General features: G+C 40.9%; 1 protein-coding gene across 1 annotated transcript in view; it reads right to left on the reverse strand.

The window, feature by feature from the left end:
• Window positions 1-5,217, reverse strand: part of LOC141808505 (tomoregulin-2-like) — a 122,558-nt gene extending 117,341 nt beyond the window's left edge. Inside the window, exon 1 of the mRNA XM_074695140.1 lies at window positions 4,465-5,217. Within this exon, the coding sequence (XP_074551241.1) occupies window positions 4,465-4,645 (181 nt within the window). The 5' untranslated portion in view covers window positions 4,646-5,217. The remainder of the gene's footprint in view (window positions 1-4,464) is intronic.
• Between the last annotated feature and the right edge of the window lie 6,299 nt (window positions 5,218-11,516).

Below are 11,516 nucleotides of genomic sequence, written 5' to 3' on the forward strand. Positions count from 1 at the left end.
GCACAAAAAATGGCCCCAGAGGAGAGGAGACATCACGAGGTAAATAATATTATGGTAAACACACAGAACTGCCATTGAAGTTAGATCTCTGGTGAACTGAATTAGACTGACAGGAACCAAGAGAGCCATTCAACAAGGGATTAATTCTAACGCTCTGAGTTTCAACTTGTTTTTAAATGGACATGAATGAAATGGCAAAAAGACATGAGCTGATTTTTTTAGCCAGAGTCTGGAAGTGCACCTTTCAAAGATAACACAGACTTTGCTCATTTATCTTCAGTGATACGAGCCAAAAATGACAGGCAAAGTGCCACCAATGCTTTGACTGTGATAATTACACAAAATGATGACTACACAATCAGCCATGTATAAATACATAAGAAATTTGCCAAATCGTTGGAGAAGAGAGGGCTTTTTGCATCATATACTAATACAGAAACTTTGTACAGCTTTAGTTTCATACCAGAAGTAATTCTCCAAGCACAATCTCATCAGCAGCTTTATACAGCAATGTTCTCTGTGTTGTTAAAAACTCCCTCAAGCTTCATCTTTTTAATATAACTACAACCAGACCCATATGATTTTAACACTGCTATTCCAAAGTGAGAGATGACAAGTTGCCATTGCCAATACAGTAGTCGGTACAGTGACTGTCAAAAAACATTGTTTTTGTGTTACGGAATCTGAAAAATCACCTTTTAGATCAGTGTTTACCAGACAGCATAACAATAGAAGCTCTTATAGTCACTGAGTTAGTTTTTTTTCTACTACCCTCTGGTTTATGGCATCACACTGAGTTTCACTTTACCACCAGCATTTTGTTTTGTTTTTTAAGGCCAGCTACTTTCCTTGATTTGTTCCTTCTCACCTTCCAACAGCTGTTATTTAGCAGCAGACAAATGTTTTCACTCATAGACCCTGGATAAACAGATTTTTTAGTATTCAGCAACAAGTTTTTAAAAATGTGGAGCATAAGAATCTGTATCTTCTCATGGTATTTTTCATACTGGCAGCACCCTTTTATTCAAGAACTCGAGGCAGTTGAGTTTCAGTACTCAGCATCCTTGGCTCAAGAATGAACACAAAATTAGGTCTGTTTACAGCAGCTCAAGGAATTCAACCATTGTTGTCACTTCTTTACCACCTAATTTTTTATTTTATTTTTTTTAAACATCAAATCAGTAGAATTGCATCTAATAAGTCTGTCAACAGTTTTGGAGGTCCTTATGGTGGAGAAACTAAAAACTGCTGCTAATGTTACAAAATATTAAATGCTTCAATTGCTATAAGTTTTTTTTTAATTGTCTTTTAAAACTTTCACAGAGCATTTCAAAACAGACTAAAAAGATCATGACAATGGGAAGTCAAAGGGTCACAGGATAATTTGTGGAATATAAGCCTGTAAATGCTGCTAGTGCAAAAAGTACTTTAAGTTGACAAGGGCTCATTAGTACATACAGCCAATTCTACAACAAAAGAGCTGAAGAGAAAGTAAGAATGATGGTTGTATCTAGAAATCTGCAAATTAGACTTTCTCATAGTTTAGCTGCTTGTTTGTACGTATAACTACTGTATTCACGACATAGGAAGAAGTATGAACCCCAATAACAAAACCTCTAACAAAGCTATAATTGTCTGTTTCATGTTTACTAAGTGTGTATGTGTTGATGAGCACTAATCACAAGACTCAAAGAAAGAAAGTAAAACAAAGCTGAGAAACGATTTTTCTCACATGTGTTTTTCTTGCTGTGATCCACCTAATAATCCTGTATTATCCATCCTCCCTACCAATTGGTTGATTTCAACAGGAAGTGGATAATTGAAGACTTCAGAGATGCATGAAATAAAACATTTCTGTCACCTCCAAAGATGTTTTCTTTGGCGATGAAAGGATTTCACAGCTGTCTTCATTGCCAAGTTCATTGTGATGTACATGTTAGAAATGTCAAGTCTGGTGAAGTTTCACTTTGACATTTTTAACATGCGCATCACAACAGGTAAGCTAGATTATATCCAACATGTGACTCAAATGAAAAGAGTGTTTTCACATTTCTGCCTTCTGCACTTCAACACATTACATTTATCCTTATGACACCCTTGGTTCACTTAAGGCATTGCAGGAGCAGAGATTAACGAAGTGTCAGGATCATTTTAGGATCCCCTGCTCTGCCACAGTGAGGCCTTCAGTGGCAGTTGTTCGTACTATCTGCAGATGCAAACCAAACAGAATAAAATCATTGGTGATCAAGTTTCTTCCCCTCTGTTATAGAGTCTGGTTCAGTTCTTGAGCACAAACAGCGCCTCAGTTACTATCTCCATCTAAGCATTAAAATGACACTGACCTCACTGCTGCTTGTTTCCCATTCTGTGATCTATCTATCTATCTATCTATCTATCTATCTATCTATCTATCTATCTATCTATCTATCTATCTATCTATCTATCTATGTTCTGTAGACTGGACACAGTCACACAATTGTGTTGTTGAGAAAGTCAATAATATACAGGAAGAAGAGGATGATTAAACCACTGCAATTATCGCCTGTTTTTAATTATTATTGTAAGGGGGCAACCTTTTTCACTATGAACCTAATGTCACTTGTTCCATGCTATTAATTCTAATTATTGTTTGATGGGTGTGTGTGTGTGTGTGTGTGTGTGTGTGTGTGTGTGTGTGTGTGTACATTCACAGTCCTCCATATATGCACTTAAGCCCCCTTCAAGGCGTGTTGGATAAAAGCCTCCGTCTAAATGCATACCAGAGTGTGTCAGGAAGTGGGGAGGTAAAGGCAAGCGTGTGTTTGGACAGGATGCATCACGTAGCATTATTGGGCATTACCAGCGGATCATCTCCAACATCAACAGCAGCATGAAATCATCCTCTGATACAAGACAATACATATGGTGAGGATGAAAGAAATAAACAAACTAAGGCTGAGATAGCGGGATGAATCAATGCAAAGTATTATCCAAACAGCAGCTAATCCATCACTGCTAATGCTACTTAAAGTAAAGCATTATCAGGCATCCAGGAGAACTTTTGTGCTAAAAACTGTCTTGTAACTTAAAAGACATTTAGATAACTGTTGAAAAAAGCAGTCAGAGCAAGCTTTGTCAAGGCTCCACTGAGGGAATTTAATTACCAAAGGTGCTTCAAATAAAGACAGCAATTTCCCAAATGTTCCAAACTACAATAATAAAAAGGTATTTCTCCTTTAGTCTTGTATGAGTTTTAATTAAGCCTGTCTCAATGAGCCAATTTGCATAATCAAATTCATTTTTAGAACTTTGATATCCAAATAAGAGAATTTCACTGCTGACAAGTAAAGTGAAAACAAATCACACTAGGTTAGAAGTAATATGTCCTTTTTATCACCAGCCAGCTACCTGTCACCACACAGGGTCTTTCTGTAGTGTTTGTAATAAATAATGGACTCAGGTCCTCCTCTTATATTAACATGTCATTCAGTGATACCGACAATCAGTGTCGGGCTGCAAACGGCAATCATGGCACCATGTTGATGTGTGGCTGTTATGAGCTATGATATCAATAGTACTGCTGCTTCCCGTGAGTGTGTGGGATCGGCTCCGAGCTATTTTAAGGGTTCAGACTTGGACAGGCGACAGGGGAAATATATGGCGGCACAGTCGGCTGATTTACAAAGGGAGGCGAGGCTGTGTGTGCTCTGCAGCCCGGTCCCGATCCCTTTATCGCTTTGGGCACCCAGAGAGGAAAACAAGTTTACAGCTCGGTGGCCAATAAAAGAAACGACTACATTAAGATTTAGCTCAAAGAATTGCGCGATTAACGCGTCGGGATGCCAAACAGGACAGTAAAACTTGATTTGTAATTTCTCGGGTGGAACTGTTGTCATTTGATGAAGCATTTTGAGCAAATTCAAAGGGTAGGCTAGAGAGTATTTCATCTGTTAGTGTCCGATCCTAGAAGTAGTGTTGGTGTTATTTCTGTGATGTGCGTCACGTAATCCAGGCGACAATCTTTCCAAATTATTCCCCGCCACGTTTCCAACTCAAATTCCCTGAGTCTTTCCATTTTATCCTAGTCCTGAATCTAAAATATCCATCTATCTGTCTGCCTGGTGATTACTCTGACACGATCTCGGCACAATGTCTGCCATGCAGCGAGACGAACTCGACCAGGCTAAATGCTCATCAAGCAGCCCAAAAAACTCTGCATCCTCTCATCATCGGGCTTTGCAGAGCTAAGTGTGAGCTCCGCAGCAATGACAGTAAAACTGGACAGGCTTAGATGGTACATGCATTAAGCCACAACAATAAAAACGTGTGTCTATGATACAATATCCCTCAAACTTTGATTCGCCACCTATTGCTGCGTAATCCTACTCGTTTCTTAGACCCGCATGCTTAACTTGGATAGTGTGAGCGCATGGATGTAGAGCCCAAGCAGAGCCTGAAACTGTGCCTTCCTTATATGACTCTCACCGGAGCAGTTCCAGCCGGTCGGCGTCTGGCAGTCGCTGAGGGAGGACGGGAAGGCGCGCAGTTGCTCCACAGGTAAAGTGGCCAGAAACGAGATGAGGGTGATCCGGAGCCAGCCTCCCGCCGTCCCACTCCACTGGCGCAGCCGTCGGGGCTCCTTGAGTGGTGCCTCAGAGACACCCATATCTCACTGGCCCCGACAGCACAGGCGAAGTGGAAAAGAGACGCAGACGCGCACCGGCAACTCCAATCCCAGCAGGTTCAGCGGGGCGCCTAGAGACCGACAGCAGACCATTTTCCGAGCGAGACCGAGCGCCCCATGTAGCAAAGAAATAACCCCGCGTTGACAGTCCGAATGGGTTCCGCCCGATCCACAGAGGAGGTTGCTGCAAGTGGAGGTAGACCAGGACAGTGGAGGGAATTGCCTGCGGAGGGTTGGTGAGCGATGGAGGAGGCTGTGTGGGATGGAGTCAGGTGGAAAAGTTAGCCGGAAAGACTTGCCAGAAAGAAGGGGAGGATGCTCGAGGATATGCAAGAAGGGAGGAAAGATGGGAAAGAAAAAAAAGGGAGAAGGTGGTGCAAAGGAAGGCAATAAAAACTGCAAATGTGGTATGATGTAGCGAGATTATCCCACGACAATATCTGGAGTCGACGGCAGTTGTTGTGTAATAATATCCACGGGTGAAACGAGCAGCTCACCCTGCACGAGCGGAGCGGTTCACTCTGTAGCCTGTGTGCTGTGCGCCGTGAGTGGCTGAGCCTCTCTCTCTCTCTCTCTCTCTCTCTCTCTCTCTCTCTCTCTCTCTCTCTCTCTCACACACACACACACACACACACACACACACACACACACACACACACACACACACACTCTCTAGCAGGTAGTGTCTACTTCGCTTCTGATCACGTGGAACATGCGAGGAAGAAGAAGAATGAGGGGTGTCCCTTAATAATAATATGAATATCTTACTGGGGGTGTAGCAAAGGGAGAAATACAAAAGAAGAAAATAAAAGATGGAATGAAACAGCAAGCTTCAGACTTGTTCTCATCAGCTGGTGATGCCTCCACCACAGATAGGCAGTGTAGGGGAAGACGCACTGCCTTTATAATTGGCCAGGAGCATTTAAAAAGTCTGCAGGAATCGATTCGTCCAGCCTGGCCTGGGATAATTGCTCTGCTTTAAAACTACACTGATGCTATTCCTAGGTCCCCGCCTGCAGGCAATCCAAAGAAACCAATATTATTCATATAGTTTTGGACATACTGCTGTCACATGGGGGCAGGACGCAACTGGTAATTGACATGCTATCGGCCATGAAGGCCATAAAAAGTGTGCAGCATCTGTGCCAAAAAAAGAGGTCAAGTCCAACGTCTTTGAACCGAGAAAATTAGAAGTCATGTGCTTGAAAGAGCCAGATACAGAGGAAACAAAGAGGCTTCTGTTAAGGTCTGCCACAGCTATGAGGACACTTGACCTTAGCAGGGAATCATTGCTCCTAAACAAATAACCTTTCTTATGTTGTTTTTAGCTTTAGATCACTGGGAAATATCATTGTCTTGTGTCCAATCGACTGCTTTGCTTACCAGTAATTCATCAACATTCTTACGTGTCGTGAATTCTCTTTTGTATTAAAAACAACCGCAAGAAAATCTTTGAATTTCATAAATGGAGTGCAAACATTTAGCAGCCTCTGTGATAACACCTAAGTTGTTGTTTTTCCCAACTCTATCATGTGGCTGTAATGTAAGAGTTGATGTTACTGTGAATTATGTATTTACCATGCAGTTACAGAGATTTTAGGGGCCCTTTGAGCTCATTGTTTTGGTTTAATGATCAGCACATTTACTGTATAATTAAATATATGATGACTCTCTTCAGCCGTTTCCTGTGAAATCATTGCACCTTAGCGCCTCTTGCATCACCAGAGACCTATCACACCTCAGCCTCCACCTGTTAGACCCCTCACCATCTGGATCATCAAGCAGATACCAGGCATGGTCCTACAGACTCAGTAATGCTTTCAGAGGGGGTATTATGCTTTCCTTTATTTTAGAAATGGATATAAAGTAACAATGCTGGATGTCCATACTGAATGTATGCAAATTTCCAGACCTCTACACATTCATTGTAGAAATCCCTGATCTGCTCAAAATGATCCGTTCTAAAAAAAGCTATTCATGAGACTTACTGAAATTATGAGGTCATTAGATTAGGATCTTCTAACAGTTACATGACCGAGGTCTACCAAAATGTCTGCTCCTTACAGCCCTCTGGAAGGTCGGCCAATCAGAGGCAAGGGGGTTTGTACAGCCTTAAAGAGACAGTGACTTCGCTTAATCAAAGTGTTTCAAACAGAGGCTGAAATAAGTTTTTTTTTTTTTTTCAAAATCAGCAGTGGGAGAAAAACAGGGATTTTATTAGCTGTGAACCATGTAAAGCTACTATGAGGGCGCAGTCACACTAGCCATTCGAACTGTGCCATACTCAAGCATGATTGCCCCCCCCCAGCGTTGCTCCCCCGTTTGAGAATACATCCAGTGGTCACATTACTCCACTGTGAACCGGACTTAAGGCACATGCATGGCCCGCCTACATCATAGTAAAGCGTCTGTTTACCCAAAGCATGAGCTCATCAGAGTCAGAACAATAAGACACAGAGAACACTACTACAACTTAAGTGACTTTTTGACTTTTGTACAGTTGTTTTGGTCCAACACAGCCCTCTAACATCCCCGTTATTGTTTACAATGGTTGTTGAGAAGAGCAGGTGCATCTTCTATGGACTGCACACTTCTTATACAAGATAAAGAACAGATAAAAGTGTAGGAAATAGTGCACTGCAAATTAGCAGCATTTAACTCGACACTCCCTCTATCTTCAACTTTGCCTCATAAAGGATTGAGCCGCACTGTGATGAAAATAAGATTTGATTCCTCTACTGAAGCCAACTCAGCCTTAGGCACCAAATGCTACGAATCCCACCATATTGCTTTTTAATGTCGATATCAGAGAGGCTTTTATAAATTATGTGTGGGAGGGGGGATTTTCAGTATTGTTCGAAGACCATCAAATTTAATCACAACCTGAACCTCTTTAATTACTTCCATGCACTCCTTGTTGTATACATTAAATACTGATTCTTGTGATTTCAAGGCTAAAATTTATTTAGGAGTATTTTTTTTTTGTTTTAAGGAGCATGAGCCATGTTTAATGTTGTATCAAAGAGACTTTAGAGCAAGACATCTATTTCTACTTGACTCATGAAATCGTACTTAAATCAATTCACTCCACCAAACAGCCGTCAAGACCGATGAACTTAAACATTTTACAACAAAATACAGATATTTCTCAGAGTGAAATCCTCAAACACAAGACAGTTACTAATGTTTCCCTGGAAATTGTTGGGTCATGACTATGGGTGAAACTGATTTTGGGTTTGTTTCAGAGTGAGCTGGCTTGTAATCAGGTATTGAGTGGTCCCATCACCAGCTAAACTCTAAAGTGTCTGAAGCTGAACACTTAAACGTTAATTGTTCTACTGTGATTGTATGTGGGTGAAAATGTTATGTACTTCAGACAAAAGCATCACGCAAATCCAATGTTTTAAAAAAAACAACATGAAGGCTTGTCGTCTTTGTCAGCAAATTTGTCAGGCTAAATTTGAATGAGAACAGTGACAGAAGTTGACTGAATATGCATCGTGAGCTCAAACTCTGACAAGTAGAAAGAAAAAAGATGCCAAACTGTCAGGGTAGTGGCAAGGCAACCCAAGGCTGCCTTTGTACTGGTGCTCATTTGGAATTCAAAGCAAGGCTTCCCCAGAAATCTTCAACTGTCCACTGAGGCATTTGGGACCATACTGTACAGCAGCAGCTCTCCAGGCAACCTTGTGTATAATTTCGAGTGTGAAACAGGAATTCAGGAAGAGAAATGGAAAACAAATACATATGATTGTGCTTTTTGAAAAATTACATCTTTGAAGGCAGTTGTGTCATTTCTGTTTAGTGGCAGAGCTGTGCAAAGGAACGTTAACTCTTAATCACATCAGATAAACCTCTAACATAGTTGCCAATCGTACCTTCATAAAGTGTCAGTCGGATTTTTGGCAGACAGAGACAAAAAAGCTTTTTGCCAGCAGTAATCAACCGGGCTACATCAGCCATCCTGGGCCAGTTTCATTCGTTGGCAGCTTCAGCTACTTTGGCTGATGTAACACACTGTAAAGCAAAGGAAAAAAAAAATAACATCTGGGGGCTGTCACACCAAGGACTGTCCCACTTTAGTGGCCTGAACTGGTTGGAGGTGGTGGAAGCCATCACATGGCCATGGGTCATGATCACACTGTTTAGCACAGGGCCATAACTCAGCCGATTTCAATACTGTTTACTCAACACAAGGCCATGTCTGTGAAGAATGGCTGGTCTGTGTCAAAGGTGCAGGGATGTATATCACTTTAAATGCTTCATAGTTAACCAATAAAAGGAAATGGGAGTCAATCTGTTTGCATATTTTTAACAGTGATAGATTTAATACTTTGGGGGCTTTGCGCTTGAATCAAATGCACCATCGCTGGTTTTATTTTACCAGCAAAGGATGTGAACTAAGCAGAGTGTGGTTTGAAGAATCAGCAAGGCTGTAAGGATGAGTCAAAGAGCCAAGAGGAGTATCAACAAGTCAGCTGAAACGATTTGGATCACTTTGACAGCATCTGACCCCACCGGCTGGTACAAAGGTCATCACAGGGATAATGTACCAAAGTAAAGAGAGTGCTTCTATGTTTAAGGAACGCTGTGCAAAATTATATTTTCTATTTCAAAATATAGCATTGTCTGGTAAAAACAGAATTTTATGATTGTTGTTTCATCACATTGTGGGGTTTTGCAAGTACCAGGAAATATTTTGGTGAGTGTCTAAAGTGGTCATTTACGGGGCAGCAGTGACTGTGTATGTGGGGTCTTGGTTCAAGTAAAGGAGGGTCATTAGCTTGAGTCCTGAGATAGACCAAAGGAGAAAAAATGGGCTGGTGGCTGGAAAGGTGCCAGTACACTTCTCCAAGGTGCCCTGGAGCAAGACACCAAACTCCCAGCTGCACAGTGTGACTGTGCAACTTTGTCATCTTTCTATTAGTGCATGTCCAAAGGATCCTGTTAGTGTATGTGCATGTGCAGTATTTCTACATGTGCTTATATGTAAATACTTAACAGTGTTTGAAAAAACTCTATCATCATGAACTAGAAATTAGGTTTAGGTAGGGATGCACTGATACCCATAGGTGGTGTTGGTTATCAGTGTATTGGTGCCTCTCAAGGCTCAATCAGTATTGGTGGGAGGAGATCCATAGTGCCGTTACAGGTGAACAACTTTATGCCTTTTTTTTTTTTTTTTTTTTTCACCACCAGTCTTTGCTACTTAATTTGAAATGTTGCATTTGATGCACTTGCTTTGTTTTTAGCTGCAATACCATTCAAAAGGGTATAAAAGTTTACATTTGAAGAGAACTTGTTTACATTCTGAAGATTATTTTGAAAGTAAACATTTAAATATGTCATAATTTAAATAAATATTAACTTCAGTTATTCCATAAATTCATTTTTTTGCCTTTTACCCAAAACACTACCTGTCTTATCCCACAGTAGGAGGGATTGGTATCGGTATCAGTCAATACCAAAGCCCAGGTATCGTTATTGGAACCAGAAAAGTTGGATCGGTGCATCCCTGTTTACAGCCTCATTCAGACCAAAACCCATTTATGAGTGAGGCTGTTAACATGTTTAATTTTGCTGTACAAAGCTTGTCTTTATGTTAATTGGCTTTATGAGCTTTCTGGGGTGCTGTTAAGCTGCAATTCTTACCACTTCTGCAAAGGCGTCATATTATAACACCGGAGGTTGCAGCTTTTTGCCGTTGCAAATGTGCGTCAGGTATCCTCTAATGTGGGGGTTCCATTTGAAAAGTTTGGGGGAAGAAAATGTGTCTCTACCAAATACTGTTGCTATCAGTTTGCACAGAAACCAACCGTTCAGCTGCTAACACACCAGAGTGTTGTGTAATGCGTACCTATCCACATAAAACATTTATATCCAGGGCTGCTATGTTAGAGGAAGCACAGTCAGCTGAAGAGAAACTAATCCATTGATGAATGGGTTAATAACAACACTGATAGCACCTCTGGTGTTGCCTCCAGCCAGTGTTGTAGTAGTTTTGTCCCATCAGCACTGGGTTTCATCTTCGCTGGAGCAGTTTTTAGAGTGCTTTTAGACCAGCTGATGGTTGACCAAAGACCGATTTGTCACACACTGTATCATCCTAGCTCAAGGTTAGTGGTGCCCTACTTGCTAGAAGCCAAACCATCTGTCTTCTTGAGGCCACCTTTGTAGACTGTTTCCTCCCTTGTTCTGACATTGCAGCAAAGCACACCTTCAGCAGTGAATCCTCTTAGTGAAAGCAAACCTTCAATAAAAAAGTGTTGATGTAGTGCACCATTGTAGGATTACCTGGGTGGCTCAATCAATATTTTGATCAAAATCGTAATAAAAAAAAAAGAAACCTGGTGTTATTCATGTGTCTGAGTCATGCTCAAGCCTGCTTTAACAAGGAACTTACTCATGTTCTCCGCATGACTTTTCCTGTTCCTACCATCTCTGGGAATAAAGACTCAACTCAGTGATGTAAAACATGACCTATGACTCACAATAACCAAACTTTGTGGAGACTGTGGTTATAGTTTTTATAAATAATTTTCAGTGAATTTCCTGTTGAGTTCCCATCTTACGTGAGCCATTACTACGTGTCAAAAAGGCCCTGGGTTGACATTCTTAAAACTTACTTAAAATCCATCTTTAAAAAAACAGTTGGACACTCTGAATTGAATAAATTATAAAGTAAGTTATCTCAGAGTTTTTCGTGTTTTTTTCAAAGCTACAGACAATAAATAATTTACCCTCTCAAATAAGAAGTGATATGAGAAGAAGTAATACTGTGTTGAAGAAACTGAACTCAACATCCTTTCTCAACAGTTGTGTATGAATATTGCATCTAATGAAACACGAGAGT

Source organism: Halichoeres trimaculatus, unplaced genomic scaffold (genome assembly GCF_033239565.1).
Source record: "Halichoeres trimaculatus isolate MK-OKI-2021-1 unplaced genomic scaffold, fHalTri1.1 fHalTri1_scaffold_19, whole genome shotgun sequence".
NCBI classification, from domain to species: domain Eukaryota; kingdom Metazoa; phylum Chordata; class Actinopteri; order Labriformes; family Labridae; genus Halichoeres; species Halichoeres trimaculatus.